This window comes from Macaca mulatta, chromosome 10 (genome assembly GCF_049350105.2).
Source record: "Macaca mulatta isolate MMU2019108-1 chromosome 10, T2T-MMU8v2.0, whole genome shotgun sequence".
In the NCBI taxonomy this organism is placed as follows: domain Eukaryota; kingdom Metazoa; phylum Chordata; class Mammalia; order Primates; family Cercopithecidae; genus Macaca; species Macaca mulatta.
Window position 1 is genome coordinate 87,789,048 of NC_133415.1, and position 19,079 is coordinate 87,808,126.

General features: G+C 57.7%; 2 protein-coding genes and 1 long non-coding RNA gene across 7 annotated transcripts in view; 1 reads left to right on the plus strand and 2 right to left on the minus strand.

The window, feature by feature from the left end:
* Nucleotides 1-7,820, plus strand: part of MYH7B (myosin heavy chain 7B) — a 46,005-nt gene extending 38,185 nt beyond the window's left edge. For all 5 annotated transcript variants that reach the window (XM_077951642.1, XM_077951643.1, XM_077951644.1 and 2 more), the window contains 18 exons: nucleotides 672-914; nucleotides 1,678-1,854; nucleotides 1,945-2,090; nucleotides 2,449-2,539; nucleotides 2,617-3,006; nucleotides 3,672-3,798; nucleotides 3,888-4,006; nucleotides 4,096-4,292; nucleotides 4,435-4,784; nucleotides 4,950-5,074; nucleotides 5,170-5,285; nucleotides 5,678-6,074; nucleotides 6,149-6,274; nucleotides 6,366-6,536; nucleotides 6,623-6,727; nucleotides 6,809-6,904; nucleotides 7,327-7,464; nucleotides 7,556-7,820. In XM_077951642.1, the coding sequence (XP_077807768.1) occupies nucleotides 672-914; nucleotides 1,678-1,854; nucleotides 1,945-2,090; nucleotides 2,449-2,539; nucleotides 2,617-3,006; nucleotides 3,672-3,798; nucleotides 3,888-4,006; nucleotides 4,096-4,292; nucleotides 4,435-4,784; nucleotides 4,950-5,074; nucleotides 5,170-5,285; nucleotides 5,678-6,074; nucleotides 6,149-6,274; nucleotides 6,366-6,536; nucleotides 6,623-6,727; nucleotides 6,809-6,904; nucleotides 7,327-7,464; nucleotides 7,556-7,567 (3,126 nt within the window). In that variant the 3' untranslated portion in view covers nucleotides 7,568-7,820. The remainder of the gene's footprint in view (nucleotides 1-671; nucleotides 915-1,677; nucleotides 1,855-1,944; nucleotides 2,091-2,448; nucleotides 2,540-2,616; nucleotides 3,007-3,671; nucleotides 3,799-3,887; nucleotides 4,007-4,095; nucleotides 4,293-4,434; nucleotides 4,785-4,949; nucleotides 5,075-5,169; nucleotides 5,286-5,677; nucleotides 6,075-6,148; nucleotides 6,275-6,365; nucleotides 6,537-6,622; nucleotides 6,728-6,808; nucleotides 6,905-7,326; nucleotides 7,465-7,555) is intronic.
* On the minus strand, nucleotides 1,163-1,753 carry LOC144332128 (uncharacterized). Its single transcript, XR_013399902.1, has 3 exons — nucleotides 1,613-1,753; nucleotides 1,376-1,479; nucleotides 1,163-1,301 (listed from the first exon to the last, which is right to left on the minus strand). It is a non-coding gene; the product is annotated as an uncharacterized LOC144332128 (long non-coding RNA).
* Nucleotides 7,792-19,079, minus strand: part of TRPC4AP (transient receptor potential cation channel subfamily C member 4 associated protein) — an 88,596-nt gene continuing 77,308 nt past the window's right edge. The window contains 9 exon segments of the mRNA XM_015149151.3: nucleotides 7,792-8,632; nucleotides 8,760-8,966; nucleotides 9,800-9,912; nucleotides 11,332-11,440; nucleotides 12,375-12,515; nucleotides 13,476-13,566; nucleotides 14,582-14,665; nucleotides 16,118-16,219; nucleotides 18,900-18,958. Of these exon segments, the coding sequence (XP_015004637.2) occupies nucleotides 8,495-8,632; nucleotides 8,760-8,966; nucleotides 9,800-9,912; nucleotides 11,332-11,440; nucleotides 12,375-12,515; nucleotides 13,476-13,566; nucleotides 14,582-14,665; nucleotides 16,118-16,219; nucleotides 18,900-18,958 (1,044 nt within the window). The 3' untranslated portion in view covers nucleotides 7,792-8,494.

The following is a 19,079-nucleotide window of genomic DNA, read 5'->3' on the forward strand; positions in this document are numbered from 1 at the left end:
ATGCCGTATTCTCTGGTTAAGGGCCATGGGAACTCAGGTGGCAGGTAACAGGGTGATAGCCAGAGGGCATGGATCAAGGGTCTGGAATCTCCCCAGGTCCACAGAGCAAGCTTTCCTACCTTTGGCACGTGGCATTGTGTATCAGTTGTGTGCCAGGCTCAGGCTAGTGCAGGAGGAACATTGGTGGGAAGACGGAGATGGCCCTGTGGTCACAAAACTCACCTGCTAGTGCAGGAGACTGTGATGCAGCCGGGCAGTAAGGAAATGGGGGGTAAGGATATCTGAGCCCTTCCAGGGAGTGCCTCCAGGAGCCCGTCCGTGGCTGTGCAGGGGCTGCTGCTGCTCACCCTGCCCCTCGGAAGGCCTCAGCCCAACAGTGGGGCAGGGGGCTTTTCTCTGAGAACCCTTGTTGGGCCTCACTCTGGGCTGCCCCCCACAGGTCTAACGTTCCCCTCGTGATGCTCTGGGGTGTCCCTCTCCCTGAGCCCTTGCCCCTCCATGCCCAAGAGCAGGTCAAGGCATTCCTGAGTTCTCAGAGCCCAGCTAAGCATGGGCTTCAAACCTTTGGATGGACAAACAGAAATAGTTTCCTCTCCAGGGCCTGACCTGGTGTCCCTCTGCTGGTTTACCTGGCCCTCCCCTGACCCGGCCCCACTCCGTGTGCCCTCCAGGAGCAGGACAACCTGGCAGATGCCGAGGAGCGCTGCCACTTGCTGATCAAGTCCAAGGTGCAGCTGGAGGGGAAGGTGAAGGAGCTGAGTGAGCGGCTGGAGGATGAGGAGGAGGTGAACGCTGACCTGGCCGCCCGCCGGCGCAAGCTGGAGGACGAGTGCACGGAGCTCAAGAAGGACATTGATGACCTGGAGCTGACACTGGCCAAAGCTGAGAAGGAGAAGCAAGCCACTGAGAACAAGGTGTGGGCCGGGCCAGCTGTGGGAAAGGGCCCAGAGCCAGGGGGCCAGCTTTGGGGCAGGCGGCTGCAGGTCCCACCCCTGCTCTGCTAAGCCTCTGCTTTGTGGCCCTGAGCATGTCACTACCTTTCTTGGTCCTCAGTTTCCTTGTCTGTCAAGTAGGGTTAGCAGCACTACCATTAGGGTAGCTGGTGATGTGGTGTGTGACTGGCCTTTCCTGAGCACACACACCTGGGCCTTGCACACAGTAGGTGTTTAGCACATGCTGGCGATCCTCATCCATCCTGGAGTGCAAGCCCCTTGAGGGCAGGAACTCCATGTCCCCAGCTCTGCATCCTGCAGGTGACTTCTGACCTTGAGCTCTCGTGCTGGCCGCTGTGGTTCCCAGTGCTGGAGGAGTGACTCCATTACACAGGAGGGAAAGTGAGGCGGGGGAGGCAGCTTAGGTTCTCACAGGTGCTCACCGAGGAAGCCAGGACTAGGAGGCAGCTGCCCTGGGCACCTGCTAATACTGCACATGGCTCTGGCATCTGTGGCTCTCTCGCCGGGCCAGGTGTGGTGCTGGGCGCTGCGGGTGCAACCACTCGTGAATCCTCAGTACAGCCCCATGAGGAGGGTCCTTCCCTTAGGCAGAAGCTGTGGAGGCTCGGAGTCAAGTGACTTGCCTGAGTCCCATAGCTGGAAGGGGCACTTGCTCTGACCTAGTGTGGTGGCCGCTCAGAGTGCAGGGAAGGTCGTCCTCATGGTGACGCTGGCCCTGGCACAGGTGAAGAACCTGACAGAAGAGATGGCTGCGCTGGACGAGTCCGTGGCCCGGCTGACCAAGGAGAAGAAGGCATTACAGGAGGCCCACCAGCAGGCCCTGGGTGACCTGCAGGCCGAGGAGGACCGCGTGAGCGCGCTGACCAAGGCCAAGCTCCGGCTGGAGCAGCAGGTGGAGGACGTGAGTCAGGGTCATCCTGAGACTGGGTGGCGGGGCCAGGGTGCTGGCTGGCCTGGGCCATGGCTGACCCCTGCTCTGCCTGCTCCACAGCTGGAATGCTCCCTGGAGCAGGAGAAGAAACTGCGCATGGACACAGAGCGGGCCAAGCGCAAGCTGGAGGGTGACCTGAAGCTGACGCAGGAGTCGGTGGCTGATGCCACCCAAGACAAGCAGCAGCTGGAGGAGAAGCTCAAGAAGTAGGCGGGGCAGTGGGGCGGCGGGGCGGTAGGGGGGCCCTCCCAGCCTGGCCAGAGGGGCCTTCTGAGCCTGCACCCAGCCCTTGTTCCCTTCTGGATTCTTGTGGGTCCTGAGGTAATGCAGACATTAGGGGTGGGGGTCGAGAGATGGGGCACTGGGGCGCAGGGGTAGCGTCTTGCCCTCCCTGGACTGAGGGCCCAGCCAGGGTCCAGGGCTGAGGCCTCAGGGCCCAGTGCAGCAGGTGCATGGGGGTGAGGTCCCTCAGGGCCTGAAGGGGACTTGGGGGCGTTACAGGGGTCCCAGGCAGGTGGGTGGGAGTTAAGGCCTGCACTGGCTCACCCACCCTGCGGCTCCTAGGAAGGACTCCGAGCTGAGCCAGCTAAGCCTGCGGGTGGAAGACGAGCAGCTCCTGGGAGCCCAGCTGCAGAAGAAGATCAAGGAGCTGCAGGTACGTGGGGGTCGGGTGGGTGAGGCCCGGGGTCAGAGGCCCACAGAAGTGACAGCTGCCCCACGTGCCCACCCCAGGCTCGGGCGGAGGAGCTGGAAGAGGAGCTGGAGGCAGAGCGGGCAGCCCGGGCCCGCGTGGAGAAGCAGCGCGCGGAGGCGGCACGGGAGCTGGAGGAGCTGAGCGAGCGGCTGGAGGAAGCAGGCGGCGCGTCCGCGGGGCAGCGCGAGGGCTCCCGTAAGCGCGAGGCGGAGCTGGGGCGGCTGCGGCGGGAGCTGGAGGAGGCGGCGCTGCGGCACGAGGCCACGGTGGCTGCGCTGCGGCGCAAGCAGGCGGAGGGCGCGGCGGAGCTGGGGGAGCAGGTGGACAGCCTGCAGAGGGTGCGGCAGAAGCTGGAGAAGGAGAAGAGCGAGCTGCGCATGGAGGTGGACGACCTGGCTGCCAATGTGGAGACTCTGACCCGTGCCAAGGTGTCCACGCCTTCCTCACCCCATACCCACCCTGACTTTAAACCAATCCCAACCCCAGCAGCCAATACTGTCCCCATACTCCCTCCACCCGGTACCTGATCCTGAGCCCTGACCCATTCACCTGGCACCCAACCCCCTTTTCTCAGCCTCCTGCCAGTCCTTAAGCCATGACTCCCAAGCCCTGTTCCCTGACTCCAGGTCATTTTTGACCCAGCATCTACTTCCAGCCTTGGACCCTTGAACCAGCAGTAGTTGTGACCCCAGCCCTTGACTCCTGAACTCTGACTTAATACCTGTCCTGACTTCCTGTTCTGAACCCCAGCACCCTAGCCTTGACCTTTCTGCCACATAATCCTGACAGCTGACCTCTGACCACTGTTGCCAGCTGACTCCACAGCTACCATCCCAACTCTCGCCCTGACCCACCGGCCCTGGGACTGGCCCAGCCCTGTCCATTCTGACACGTGTCTGTTAAGCCCAGCAGTAGAATCTCTTTCCCTGACTTTGAACTTGGGGCTCTGCTCTCCCTTTGATTCCTGGGCCCATGTCTAGCTTACCAGTTTCCGATCCCAGATCCCAGTCTCTGACTGGCAGACCCAGATCCTGCCCTCTGATATACAAACTTGTTCTGACATCTAACCCCTGCCCCCAACCTGGGATCCCAGGCCAGTGCAGAGAAGCTGTGTCGCACCTATGAGGATCAGCTAAGTGAGGCCAAGATCAAGGTGGAGGAGCTGCAGCGGCAGCTGGCGGATGCAAGCACGCAGCGGGGGCGACTACAGACGGAAAGTGGTGAGGCTGGGGCTCAGCTGGCCACACCAGGCAGGGCTTTGGTGCAGCCCTCGCCAGCCTGACCTGCCCGCTCGCCTCTTTGCCTGCAGGGGAGCTGAGTCGCCTGCTGGAGGAGAAGGAGTGTCTGATCAGTCAGCTGAGCCGTGGGAAGGCCTTGGCCGCCCAAAGTCTGGAAGAGTTGCGGCGCCAGCTAGAGGAGGAAAGCAAGGTGGGCTGGCACCGGTGACCATGGAGTGGGCAGGTGGGCGCCAGAGCCACTGGGCTGCACCAATGCTGAGGTCACTGGTGTCCCTGCAGGCCAAGAGCGCCTTGGCCCACGCCGTGCAGGCTCTGCGGCATGACTGTGACCTCCTGCGGGAGCAGCACGAGGAGGAGGCTGAGGCCCAGGCTGAGCTGCAGCGGCTGTTGTCTAAGGCCAATGCCGAGGTGGCCCAGTGGAGGAGCAAGTACGAAGCAGATGCCATCCAGAGGACCGAGGAGCTGGAGGAGGCCAAGTGAGTGCTTTGCTGGCCAGGCCCCTGCCATGCAGAGCTTTATGCCTGTGCCTCTGAGCCCCACTGAGGGTGGGCGAAGGGAGCTGCTGGGGCTGTCCTCCCTCCCTCCATGGTCCACAACTTGTCTGGCCCCATGGCCTAGAAAAAAGCTGGCACTGCGGCTGCAGGAGGCAGAGGAGGGCGTGGAGGCTGCCAATGCCAAGTGCTCGTCATTGGAGAAGGCCAAGCTACGGCTGCAGACAGAGTCAGAGGATGTAACCCTGGAGCTGGAGCGGGCGACCTCAGCAGCTGCTGCGCTGGACAAGAAGCAGCGGCACTTGGAACGGGCACTGGAGGAACGGCGGCGGCAGGAGGAGGAGATGCAGCGGGAGCTGGAGGCGGCGCAGAGGGAGGCCCGTGGCCTGGGCACTGAGCTCTTCCGGCTGCAGCACAGCCACGAGGAGGCACTTGAGGCCCTGGAGACGCTCAAGCGGGAGAACAAGAACCTGCAGGGTAGGACCTGCCACACACCAGGGCCAGGGCGCTGCCCTGGGGTCGGAGCACCTTGGAGTCACAGGGGTGCCCTGGTGGGGCCACCCTGGAATCAGGGGTGAGTGGAGTGACCTGGGTGGGAGTACAAGCCATGGGGGTGGCCCCTCAGCACCCTGTCCACTGCAGAGGAGATCAGCGACCTCACGGACCAGCTGAGTCTCAGTGGGAAGAGCATCCAGGAACTGGAGAAAGCCAAGAAGGCACTGGAAGGCGAGAAGAGTGAGATCCAGGCTGCACTGGAGGAGGCAGAGGTCAGGGGCTGGCCACAGGGGTGGGTGGACACTGACGTGCTGCTCTGCTGGGTGTCCCCCCTTCCCACCCCACCATGCCTGCTCTGTATCCGCAGGGGGCCCTGGAGCTGGAGGAGACCAAGACGCTGCGGATCCAGCTGGAGCTCTCCCAGGTCAAAGCAGAAGTGGACCGGAAGCTGGCAGAGAAAGACGAGGAGTGCGCTAACCTGAGGTGTGTCCGTCCTCCTCCTGCTCCCGCCTCCCGAGGGCAGAAGGGAAGGGAAGTAGTGTGTACTCTGCTCTCTCTAGTCTGTCCCTCCCATGGGACTTTCTGAGGTCCGGGTTGCTGTTTCCATTCTAGAGGTGAACCTTGGAGATGCTGAAGGACTTGCCCAAGGTCACACAGTGGGGGTGGAGCTACAGTCAGTCCACCTGTCCGCCTGGGCCTCACTCTTCTCCACGAACTTACTCTGATGGGCCACAGGCAGTCACAAGAGACTTTAAACTGGGGAGGGGTGACTCAGTTGTTCTCAAAATGGGTTCTTGTCTCCAACGGTCCTTGGGCATTTGTAAGGACAGATATGCCCTTACGGGACCCCCTTTCATGCCACCCTCCTCCCATAGGCGCAACCACCAGCGAGCTGTGGAGTCCCTGCAGGCCTCCCTGGATGCAGAGACACGGGCCCGCAATGAGGCGCTGCGGCTCAAGAAGAAGATGGAGGGTGACCTCAATGACCTGGAGCTGCAGCTGGGCCATGCCACCCGCCAGGCCACGGAGGCCCAGGCTGCCACGCGGCTGATGCAGGCACAGCTCAAGGAGGAGCAGGCAGGGCGGGACGAGGAACAGCGGCTGGCAGCTGAGCTCCGCGAGCAAGCACAGGCTCTGGAGCGCCGGGCTGCGCTGCTGGCCGCGGAACTGGAGGAGCTGCGGGCTGCCCTGGAGCAGGGCGAGCGCAGCCGGCGGCTGGCAGAGCAGGAGCTGTTGGAGGCCACCGAGCGCCTCAACCTCCTGCATTCGCAGGTGGGGACAGGAGTCCCTGGGGACAGAGCAGGTGCAGGCCTGTTGGCTGGCTCTGAGACTCTGCTTCCCCTCAGAACACAGGCCTCCTGAACCAAAAGAAGAAGCTGGAGGCAGACTTGGCCCAGCTGAGCGGGGAGGTGGAGGAGGCTGCACAGGAGAGGCGGGAGGCTGAGGAGAAGGCCAAAAAGGCCATCACGGATGTGAGGCTGGGCAAGGGCTGTGGGAAGCCTGGGACAATGCAGAGGGACTTCCCTGAGGCGGGGCACCTGACCAGCCCCTTCTCCCCCAAAGGCAGCCATGATGGCCGAGGAGCTGAAGAAGGAGCAGGACACAAGCGCACACCTGGAGCGGATGAAAAAGACACTGGAGCAGACGGTGCGCGAGCTCCAGGCCCGCCTTGAGGAGGCAGAACAGGCCGCCCTCCGTGGCGGGAAGAAGCAGGTGCAGAAGCTGGAGGCCAAGGTGTGTGCGGCCCCTCTAGTCCTTGGCCCAGGCAGGGTGGGTGACCCAGGGGTGGGCTGGGCAACAGGCGGTACCCCTGCCTGCAGGTACGGGAGCTGGAGGCCGAGCTAGACGCAGAGCAGAAGAAGCACGCCGAGGCCCTTAAGGGCGTGCGTAAGCATGAGCGCCGCGTCAAGGAGCTCGCATACCAGGTGGGTAACCGGGTCTCCCTGGGGAGTGGCCCTGGAGCTGGCCCAGCCTAGGCAAGCCCTGAGTCCCCCTTGCCTGCCCAGGCCGAGGAGGACAGGAAGAACCTGGCTCGCATGCAGGACCTGGTGGACAAGCTGCAGAGCAAGGTCAAGAGCTACAAGCGCCAGTTTGAGGAGGCGGTGAGTGTGCTGGGGCCTGGATACCTGGACCCGGCACCCCAGCTCTGCCCCAGGGTCTGTGGCCAGGTGAGGCATCAGCAGCAGCTCCACCCTCCCGGCTCAGTGACCCAGAAGGAAGAGAGAAGCTTCTAACATCTCTGGGGAGATAGACCTAGCTCTGTCTCACAGAACAGACCCCACGTGCTTTCCCCTGGCCAAGGCTGGAGTTGCCTCTGAGGGGCGGGGCAGGCACAGAGGCACATCATGAAGTTGGTACGTCCCAACTTCCTTATTCCCACTGTGGTATTAGTGAGGATGGACAATGGCAGTAGGAACAAAGTTGAGGACCAGGAGGAGCCAGCTGCTTTACTGGGGATGGGGCAGGGACCAGAATAAGCATCTCAGTCACCGAAGAGGAGCCAAGGCCGTGTGTGTGCCCCCAGGAGCAGCAGGCCAACACCAACCTGGCCAAGTATCGCAAGGCCCAGCACGAGCTGGATGACGCGGAGGAGCGGGCAGACATGGCGGAAACCCAGGCCAACAAGCTGCGGGCACGGACCCGGGATGCCCTGGGTCCCAAGGTGAGGAGTGGTGGGGGCATTGCTCTCTGTGCAGGGGGAGTGTGGGGGATGACAGGTAGTCCTGCTCATTCAGCTATCCCTTTCTCCTCAGCACAAGGAGTGAAGGCCCGAGCCGCTGGGCTCTCAAGAGGAATGTCTGCTGTTGTGCCTCTGGCTGAGACCACCTGCCCCAATCCTGCCATCTCTGCATCCCATCTCTGCATCCCCCATGCTGCCTTCAGGCTTCCCCAGGCCCTGAATAAACACCACAGCCAGTTTCCTTCTCATTCTTTGGGGTTCAGGAGGGGAAAACAGCCCTAGGGACAAAAGCCAGGTCCACAGCAATCATTTAAAATAAAGTTATTTAATAGTCTCCATTTAATTGGTTTATTTGCTGTTAATAAATTGGCAACACAAGGAAGGGCCCCGTGTCCAGGCTCAGGCAGGAGCGGCTGCCCTGTGCCACAAGGGATGGAGGGAAAGCTCCCCCCACACTTCTGGGAGAACCCCCTGGGATGAACACAGCGGCCAATGAGCAAACAGAACCAGAGGAGCTAAAGGAAAATGAGGCAGAGGGGCAGGCTTGGGGGAAGGCAGCATTCTCTGGTACCCATCACCCCTGCCCAGGGCTCAGAAGCCTTTGCCTGAGTCCAAAGGCCAGGGACAAGGGAGGCTTGGCTCACAGATGGGGGGTCACCCATGTCTTCCTCCCTACCCCGGGACTGATGGCCAAGAAGCCGGCAGGAGCTCACACAGAGCTAATGCTAGAAGTCCTCTTACCTCTGGGTGGGCCTGGGCCCCAGGGTTCTGAAGTTGAAAGGTGGGCATGGTACCCCGTCCTCATTATGGGGACTGAGGCTCTCCAATGACCTAGGGCCCTCAGACCCAGGGGGACCAAGGGCTTCTAGGACTTCCCTCCCACCAAGCCTGCATCCAAAGACCTGGGGCAGGCAGAGAGCAGCAGGGAGAAACGGGAACAGGGCAGGGCGTGTGGCATCATACCCACGCTCACCCACACTGGCCCAGCAGCCTCCCGAGGCCTGGCCCAAGGTCACTCCTCAGTGAAGTCCCTGTCTATGTCCATGTAGGGCTCCTCAATGTAGCTAACGAGGGCAGAGGGTGACTGCCGGTCCGGGTTCAACAGGATGGACACTGTCTCCTTCCAGTATGAGAAGCTGATGCAGGAGCTCTGGGCAAAGAGGGAGGGGCTGGGGGGCGCCTGGAGGACCCAGGTCAAGCCCAGCACCGGGACACCCCTCTGAGAGGCCCTGGGTCTGCTGCCCACCCATCACCCCCTTGAGGGGTGGGGCACTCACGTTCTCTAGGCAGGTGCTGTCCTTGTCCTTGTGCAGGTAGTGCTGCTGCCAGAAGCGCAGCAGGTTGTGGAAGTTGTTGAGCAGAAAGCCGGGGTACTTCTTGCTGTGCTCCATCCGCTGCAGCAGCCGCAGGTACAGGGGCAGCCGCTCTTTCCGTCGGGCCAGCATCAGGATCACCAGGCTGGTGTTGAGGCAGCTGACATTCTCCTGCAAGGCCACAGGCCCACCGGGTCAGGGGCTGGTGGGAGCCCCAGTGGCCCCTGGTGAACCTGGGCAACCATCAGGCAGGCAGGAGAGTGGCCCTAGGCCTCGGGCCACCCATGGAGCTCTCCCTGCACAGATGTGAAATAGGACTAGGGGAAGGGGGCCCCCAGCAGCCCCAGTCTCCTGCCTGAGCACCTTCCTGCTCCCCACACCCACTTCCCACCCCACCTGAGGGCAACAACATCTGTCCCTGTCCAGACCTCGGCTCAAGCATCACTCCTTCCGGAAGGTCCATCCCAGGCAGGGCTGGGTGCGTGTGCTGGGGCGGCTATCCCGCTTCAGAAGTGCCTGTCAGCACTAGCCTGTGCACCTTGGAGGAGCAAGAGTTCTGCCCCACTCACCATGCACTCCCACCTGGCGCCTCACCTCAGAACAGAACCAAAGACCACCTCTGAGAGGTGCTAAGACCACCCCCACTTGAGAAAAGAGGTGCATGAGGCTCAGAGAAGGGAAGGCTGCATGACTTCAGTGAGGGAGTTGGGCAGCCTCAGGTCCGATTCCGAAGCCCAGCAGGGCAGAAGGTGTGAGGGACGTGGACATGGGGGAGGCGGGAAGAGTGCTGGCCTTCGAGGCAGCCTGTGACCTGAGGGGACTTGCGAACCCTCCTTAGGCCCTGTCTGTACAATGGAGCACTGATTCCTCCTAAGCACAGTCCTCAGAAGAGCTGGGTCTCCAGAGACACACTTCTGGAGTCGGGGACAGAAATCTGGGCTCCAGGACAAAGGAACTGGTTTCCAATCGACCTTCCCTGCTGTGTGTTTGCCGGGGCCTCTCACCTGGGTCAGCGTCTGCACGTGGATGATGTTGATGAGTCGGAAGAGGAAGGACATCTGTGTGGGTACCTGGGATATGTAGGCAAGCAGGCGGCACTCAGACAGGACCTCGGCAACTGTGGAGGGAGGCGGGGGTGCAGCAGGTCAGGCTTAGGCCCAGTGGCTTGGTCGCCCAGGCCTCTAGTGGAGCCCCGTTTGAGTCCTGACTCTGAAGCTGGGGGCTCATCATCAAAACAGCTTCGACGAAAGCTGACTGCGGCAAGAAGAGGAACCTCCAGCTGTCCTGCCAGCAGGCAAAGCTGTGTTCTCAGAGCGCCCAGAAGCACCCCACCTCATCCTCCAGAACCAAGCTCAGGGCAGCTCTCCCTCAGCCCTCCCTAGCCTGGCTCCAGACCCCTGCCCTCCATATCACACACAGGAAAGTTTCCGCCACAGGAAGATGGATCCATGATGCTGCATTAAGAAAACCAATGCAGGCCGGGCGCGGTGGCTCAAGCCTGTAATCCCAGCACTTTGGGAGGCCGAGACGGGTGGATCACGAGGTCAGGAGATCGAGACCATCCTGGCTAACACGGTGAAACCCCGTCTCTATTAAAAAATACAAAAAACTAGCCGGGCGAGGTGGCGGGCGCCTGTAGTCCCAGTTACTCGGGAGGCTGAGGCGGGAGAATGGCGTGAACCCGGGAGGCGGAGCTTGCTGTGAGCTGAGATCCGGCCACTGCACTCCAGCCTGGGCGACAGAGCGAGACTCCGTCTCAAAAAAAAAAAAAAAAAAAAGAAAACCAATGCAAAAGTTCAAATCCTCCTGCAGAGCTCCCAGCGCAACTGGTTTTCCACACCAGCTCTCAGGTGAGTCCGGCCCAGACTGAGACCACGAGGCACAGGTTCTGCTCCGTCCTCTAGTGTCGGAGCAACTGCTTCCCGCACAATTGGGAGGCGGGGCAATAGCTGAAGGTACCAAAATCTGGGTGGCTGTTCCCCTGAAACAGACCCTCTGGAGCAGAAAAAGGAGGCAAACGGCTAAATTACCAACTACCAGGATACTTCTTGCTATCAATGACAGTGACCTAGACAAGGAACAAATGCCTGACTTTTTGGGGGGTGGGGGGGTCACAAACCCTCAAGAGAATCTGCTGGATGCCACAGGCCCTCTCCTAGGAAAAAAAGGAAACGCGTGCACATATGCATGGAAATGCGTTAGCAAGTCCAGGAGGGTTCAGATGCCTGCTGCACCACAGGGCACCTGTAATTCCACGCACAGCACACTGAGAATGAGGGGGCCAACTCATCGTGCCAGGCAATACCAGTCCAAAAGGTCTTTTTCTGTTTTTTGCATCTTGCTAACAACAATGGATTTTCACCTTGTTAAAGTGTTGAACAAGGCAGCAAAGTGAATTGCCCTGGGAGCCGCCACCTCGAAGCCGGCCACGTGGGCGTCTGGTGCAGCTCCCTCAAGTCTCCTGCTGGAGACAGGGTGTCTGATGCCAGCGTTCTCACCCTGCATGACTCGCCTTGACAGCCTGCCTTTCATGTACCTTTCATATCCACCTGGTTTTCAAATCGGTCCAGGGACAGAGTGACACAGCGCACCAGCATGTTGGAGTCCACCAGGGAGCTGTTGATCTGCTTCAGGAACACCTGGAACTGTATAGAAACTAAGCTCACAGCAGGCAGTGGGCTGCTGGCCAGGGATGGGATGGCCCGGGGGGACAGTCACTACAAGGGGCATCAGCGACCTCCACCAGCCCCACTGCTTCGGATAGGAAGACAGAGGCTCAGATAAGCTGAGGGACCTCCCCTCACGACCCAGGTACTAAGAGGCACCCCCTGGAGTTCAGCACAGATCCGACACTCTATCCAGTGGTTTTACACTCAAGGGTGCTGGATTCCTCTAATTTTTACTTCTAATTTTACTTCAGCTAGCCTCGGCTGGGTTTCTGTCACACACACCTGGTGAGCCTAACACACCAGGCCCAGTCCCTCCCTACAGCAGCTCCCACTGTGGCACCCACCATGCTGCATCACAGCAGGTGCACAAGCCGCCCATTCCCACCCTCACTCCCTACCCACAAGCAGCGCCGGTTTTCATCCCTGCACTCCCAGGGGCTAGCACAGAGCCAGGCAGAGCAGGTTCCGATGAATGTTTGCCAAAGACTGCCCAGACTCTCCTGTCATCTCTCATTTAAAACCTGTGCCTAGGCCGGGCGCGGTGGCTCAAGCCTGTGATCCCAGACGGGCGGATCCCGAGGTCAGATCGAGACCATCCTGGCTAACACGGTGAAACCCCGTCTCCACTAAGAAATACAAAAAACTAGCCGGGCGAGGTGGCGGGCACCTGTAGTCCCAGCTACTCCCGAGGCTGAGGCGGGAGAATGGCGTGAACCCGGGAGGCGGAGCTTGCAGTGAGCTGAGATCCGGCCACGGCACTCCAGCCTGGGCGACAAAGCGAGACTCCGTCTCAAAAAAATAAAAATAAAAATAAAAAAATAAAACCTGTGCCTAAAGACCGGCAGAGCAGGACTACAAGGGAACTGCTGGACAACCTAGCACACCCTGCAGAGCCCGAGGTTAACTTTACCTTTGCATCGGTGTTGATGTATTTATTGAATCTCTTGAATGCATCAACGTTGAACTTCATCAGCTCCCCCAGGAGGTCAAAGTAACTCTGGAGCACATCCCTTGACTTGCACTCGCTGTCCACAATGCAGTAGAGGATGTGCTGGGTGAGGAGGGACAGGGTGAAGGTGTGAACGTGGCTACCCCCACCAGGGCCTGGAATGGAGCTCAGACCATGCACTGGCTTCGAGCAAGCATCCTGGGGATGGAACCTGCAACCCTGTCTAGATTCTTGTCTGAGAATGCTGGTGTCTCCAAGGACAGGACCAGGCCTGACAGACCTCACCAGGAGGCAGAACAGACTGGGAATGTAGCACAATCTCTCCCCTGCCCAGGGTGTACAGCTGAAGCCTGTGACCTGCACTGTGGTCACCAAGATGGCCGGGGCGCTCAGCTCCTAGGTGAGGGGAGCTGTCATCACCAGGTCTAAAACATGGCCACTGCCTAGGCACTGAGGTCATTCAAGTAAATGAAGGACAGAACTGAAAAGCAAAGGACACACTTTGACCCCACGGCTCATCTTTGTGTTTATGAGCAAAATTGTTTAAAGTTTACACCAAAATATTGAGTTTTCATCAAGAGAATAAAGCCAATTTACTCCTTTATAAAGTTTTCTACATTTTCTTGGAGTTACATTGATTTGGTCAGTTCTTTTCCACATGGATTTTATAATTCAGGGGTCAGTTTCTTGTCCATATCAAAACATTTGAAATACCAATTATAACTGTGGCCATTCTGCTCTGTTTTACTTTTTCTGAAGACCATTATTCAATAAAGGAAAATTAACTTTTAGTATCAAAGTATCTTCACGGTCAAAATGCCTTGCTAACTAAACTCTCACCCTCCTGCATGGCCTGGCCACCCCCTAAATCTGTCACCCCTTAAGCACCCATGGGGAACCCACAGTTGGAAACCCAGGGCAAAAACTAGGGCAACCTGCACTGGCATTCAGAAGTCGTGATATCTGGTTGGCTCCTGATGAACTGTTTGGGGCTCGGTACAGGACACAATGCGTGGGCTGGGCGGGGATGGAACCCAAGACAGTGGCTGCTCCAGACCATACCTCCAGGAGGCCTCGCTTCAGCAGGAACATCTGGTCTGCATAGGAGGTGGTCCCTCGGAGGAAACTCTCCACAGCCCGAGCTTGCCAAAACCTGCGACCCAAATATTGGCTCAGGTGGCTAAGGCTGCCCTCTTCTGGCCCGTGTTCAATTCTCCAAGGGGTTGGGAGATGTCTGTTCCCTTTTCATGTACTCAGCATTTACTGAACATCTACCAAGCATCAGGCTTCATCCTGGGCTTGGGGACACAGCAGTGCCCCCATCCTCACAGAGAGCCAGCTCAGCGCAGAACTCTTCTATCTGGGTCTGTCTGGAAGGGGCTGTTTCCCAAAGAAGGTGACATCTGGGATCGAAGGGCTGGCTCCTGCGAGTCCCCCGTGAAACATACTCTAGGCTTTGCCCTTTCACAAGAATGGGAGGACGTGCAATTGAGGGGCCAGGAATGTGTGTGGGAAGCTGACAAACACGTGCAGACAGGCCGCTGGGCTCACAGATGACGGGCTGGCCTAGGAAAGTAGTGGCTTATGCTGACTGAGGGACCCAGAGGCACAGCGGGGATCCATGACAGGGAGTTTGGATATGGCACTGAAGTGACAAAGGCCCATGTGGGCATGAAGCCTCCTGACAGCTCATGCCCGGCCCTGATGGAACTCTACCTGTCCACTGACTTCAAGACTCATCTCAGATGTGTCTAAGGACCTCAGAGAAGGTCTTCCTCTACTCACCCAGCCCCCAGCCCTAGCAGCAGGAGGCTCTCCTTTGCTCCTACAGCTGCCGGGCAACTGGCTCCATTCCTTTCCATGCTGCATTGAAACAGCTCAGCTCTAGGGAATTCATGGCAGGGCCCGTATCCTAGTTCTCTCCCACCCATGCGGCACCAGCCCAGAGCAGGTGCTTGGTGAATGCTCGGTCACTGTGGGTTGCGGAAGAAGGTTCCACATACCTGCCAAGTCAACACTAGGCAAGATGGCAGTCAAACCACCTCTCCCCAACAGTAACTGTGCTTCAGGCATGGATGCTGGTGACTAAAGGAGGTATTTCTAACCTCCTGCGGAACACCTGGCTCTGCAGCCCCACAGAATTGGCAGGTACTTGTCCCCAGACCCACCTGAAAGACGACTCTGCTGGCTCCTTCTTCATGACCTGCAGCAGACGAGTTAACAAGCCCCTCTTCCCATCACACACCAAACTCCTGAAATAGAAGAGAGACACTGGTGACCGATCTGAGAGGCTGACAGGGGCCCTGGGGATGGGTTGCTCTGCTGGTTTAGGCAGTGAAAAACCATGGGGACATTTCCAAGTCTGCAGGATGCCTTCCTGCTCCAACCGGGGCCAGAGCCCCGGAGACCCCTGCAGTCACAGAATTAACCCGCCAAGTGCATTCCCACATCTCAGGCCAGCTTACCTTCCCAGGCCAGAAACATCCAGAATCAGACATGGCTTAGAACTGCCAGAGAAGAGCTGTTTATACCAAAAGTGTATTGACACAGGCACGCCAGTCTGCCAGATGCGGAAAGACTGTGCGAACAGGGTGGGGCCCAGCGTACTCCTGACCTGAGGTTCGCTTCCAGCTGGCCTTGGGCAAGTACCCACAACCCCAAGCCTCAGCTTCCCAGTCTATGAAGCAAAGGCAGGAGATGAGGAAATGACTCAGGCCCCATCATGGGGGAAGGAAGATGGCCAAGCATGCGGGGTCCAGGCCCTTCCAACAGAGCAGCTCTCCTGTGATCCACTACACATATCAGGGCAGGACGGGGTACAATTTTATTTGAATGAAGAGTTCTGCTTGCTGCCTTAGGAAAAAAAGGTTGGGAGGCCAGGAATGGTGGCTCACACCTGTAATTCCAGGACTTAGGGAGGCTCACTTGAGGCCAGAAGTTTGAGGCCAGCCTGGGCAACATAGTGAGATCCCATCTCTACAAAAAAAAGTACAAACACTAGCTGGGCATGGTGGCGCACACCTGTAGTCCCAGCTACTTGGAAGGCTGAGGCAGGAGAATCACTTGAGCCCAGAAGTTTGTGGCTGCAGTGAGCTACGATCACACCACTGCTCTGCAGCCTGAGGGAAAGAACAAGACCCTGTGTCTAAAAAACAACAGTAACAACAACAACAACAAAAACCAACAAAAAAAGGTTGGGAAATTACAGTTCTTGCTGGATAAAGTCCACTGCATTCTGACGCCTGTGAGACTAGCTCCCCATTGCCTGGCTCCAGGTGAGGCAAACCTAACCCAGGTAATGCAGCTTAACATGTGGCAGCAGGTAAGAGGCTTCTGTCTGTCCTGCTTGGCTGCAGATGCCAACAGGCAAGAAAGGAGCACATAAGCAAAGGGGCTGAATGCACGAGGCAAGGGGGCCAGTGCGGAGCACACAAGACTTCTGGCAGGTGACCTCTCTGAGGCTCTGCCCCCTCATCTGTAAAGTGCAGGTATGGATGGGGCTTCCCTCCTAGGGCTGCTGTGAGGCTCCGATGAGAAAATGCAGGTGACACGAATACAGTGCCTGGCACAGAGGAGCCCTCAGGACACTGTAGCTACATGTGAGAGAGGACACGCATGCATACCTGGGTGTGCTCACCAGTGAGCCCCCAGGGAAGGCGAGCAGCCGGGATGGGCTGAGGGAAACGCTGCACCCCGGCACTCACCTGTCGGTGTTGAGCACAGCTTCCACCTCAGGGATGTTGGCCTTGAGAGAGATGGCACTGAGTTCGTTCAGCTCCTGGTTGTTGAGTAACAGGTACTTGTTCCTGAAACAAAATGGGTTGGAGGAGGTAAAGGACAGGAACTGGGGCTGCTGGGTCCGCACCGGGCTACTGCAGGGAGTCTCCTGCCCACTTCCTGCGGAGAGAATCTGAGAAGCCACCAGGCACTTTCCTCCAGCACCTCTCACTCCAGCCAGCAGGAGGGAACTCTGGGCTCTCAGGCAATGGAATCTTTCCCTGGCCCCACCCCCAACCCCCAACCCCTGCTTGCCACATTCACTGACAAGGCCCCTTCCCTCAGCAGCTCCGGGCCTTTCTCTTTGCCTACACTTTTACTTGTTTCCTCAAAGGCACCAGCACCTCAACATGTCCAATCACACTCAAGCCTGGCCCTGCTGCAGCAGTCCCACCAACCACCACAGTCAGACATCACAGAGGCCTGGTCAACTGTGACACTTCCCCCTGCTTGCCATCCAGGCCTGTCACTGCTCCCTGCGCTCCCAGGACACCAGCTCCCTAAAAGGTATCCCACAGGAACTGAGTCATCACACAGCACCAAAAGTGATCTTCAGAATCAGGATCTGTCACTCCTGTCACTCCTGGTGAAAATACTTCCACAGCCTCCCACTGCATTTAGAACAGACATTTTCTGACTTAGGAGGGGGTTATGCCCTGATGAACCCATCGTATTTGAAAATACCGTAAGGTGAAAACATACTGAGGCTGGACGTGGTGGCTCACGCCTGTAATCCCAGCACCCTGGAAGGTCGAGGCGGGCAGATCACAAGGTCAGGAGTTCTAGACCAGCCTGGTCAACATGGGGAAACCCCGTCTCTACTAAAAATACAAAAAATTAGCTGGGTGTGGTGGCGCACGCCTATAATCCCAGCTGCTCAGGAGGCTGAGCTAGGAGAATCACTTGAAACCAGAAGGTGGAGGTTGTAGTGAGCCAAGATCACGCCACTGAACTCCAGCCTGGGCAACAGAGCAAGATTCCATCTTGAAAAAAAGAAAAAAAAAAAACACATTTAATGTATCTAACCTACTGAACCTTCTAGCTTAGCCCAGCCTACCTGGAATGTGCTCAGAACACTGACTTCAGCCTACAGTTGGCCATAAACACTGGCAACATGGCGGGCACAGCACAGAGTACTGGTTGTCTACCTTGGTGACCGCATAGCTGGTCATCATTTTTCTTGAAATACATTTGCGCTGCAGCTGCAGCTCAGTGCCCAGCATTGCAAGAGTACTGAACTGTTTATCATGAGCGCAGGAAAAGATCAAAATTCAAAATTCGACTTCTGCACCATTGTACAGTTGAAAAATTCTAAGTGATGGACCATCTGTATATAAAATCCAGGCCTGTGACTGTGACCCATAAGGCCCTGTGCAGCCAGCCCAGAGCCAAGCCCACATCACTCCCATCAGCTGGCCACAATGGTCTTCCTTCGTTCAGGGGCTTCTGGCTAGAACACTCACTCTCTCACATGCCTGTTCACTCAATTCACTACAAGCCGACCCTTCAGGTCTTGGCTGACAAGCCACTTCGGCAAGGGAGAGCTCCTGAGCATCCTCTGGCCAGTTCTGTACCCTGTCAAATGTCCTCTCACAGACCCGTTCCTCTCCTCCTGAATACCATCTCCACTCATCACTAATGCTCAATGGTGGAATCCTCGGATGAACAACTGTCTTTGTTTTCAGACTCTGCCCTTCATGAGAGCAGGGGCCATGGCTGTTTGCATTTCGTCCTGATATCCCACACAGTACTCAGATTGAAGAGTCCGATGAAAGCCGGAGACTCACTTCCCCAGGGAAAACAGCGCAGTTCCATAACGTACGTGGTGCCATTTTCAGAAGGTTAACATGCTTCCTGGAGCCCTTCTATGGCTTTCAGCCAGAAAATCTCTCAAAGAGGACGGGTGCATATGACGGCGGTGCCCTGGGGCCACAGCTGTCTCCAGGCATGTTCTGTTAGCTCAAATGCAAGGTTTTTAAAAAATTTAAACCAACATTTAAAATCAGGACCTTTCACATAAATCTTAATTTCTGGCTTTCCTTGGCCGAAAAAATCAGAAGTTATGCAACAGTGGGCCCAGTTTCCTGTGCACACACAGCTGGCTGGAGCTAAGCTCACTGAAATTCTCGCTCACTAAGGTCCCCACATCATCTCCCCAATGCCAAGGCCAAGGGTCAGCTGCTAGTCACCCCCTTCCTGCACTGTTTTCCTTACAGCAGAGAGTAATTTTCTTCGTACATTCTCCATCGAAGGTTAAAAAATAAATGAGCACAGAATGTCTTTCAAGAAAAACGGGAGCACACCTCCTTGTGGAGGGAAGAATCCCCAGCTGCTCAGTAAGCAGCTGGCTTTGCCTGTCTGAGGTTCCTGCCGGCTCCTGGGAATAGCCACGCTGTCCACACTCGCTTCAGAGGGGCAGTAGGTTGAGAGATCCATTGATTCCAAAGGTAATAAGGGGCCAATGACTTCCATACTCAGTTCCTGGGGTGGCTATGAGGGCTAGAAGCAAGCTCAGGGGCAGTGCCTGCCATAAGAAAGGCTGGATAGATGGCAGGTCCGACTGCAGTGTCACACCTGCTACCACTGAGGGGACAGCGGGCTTCCACCAGCTCTAGGGCCTCCTCTCGAGCCGAGGTCACAGACCAAAGAGACTGAGGCCTTCAAAAGACAGTCCAACAACTCTCCTTGCAGGGACACACTTGTACTTACTCGTGGTGGTCGCTGAAGCTCTGAAGAAGCCTCAAAAACTGTATCTTCAAGGTGATGTCCTGAAACACATGCACAGCCTCAATGTTAAGACCACAGTCACAAGTTCCAAAACAACACAAACAGACACCCTGGTGAGAGCCTGCTTCTCTGAGCCTCTGTCCTCACGCACCATGAGGACCT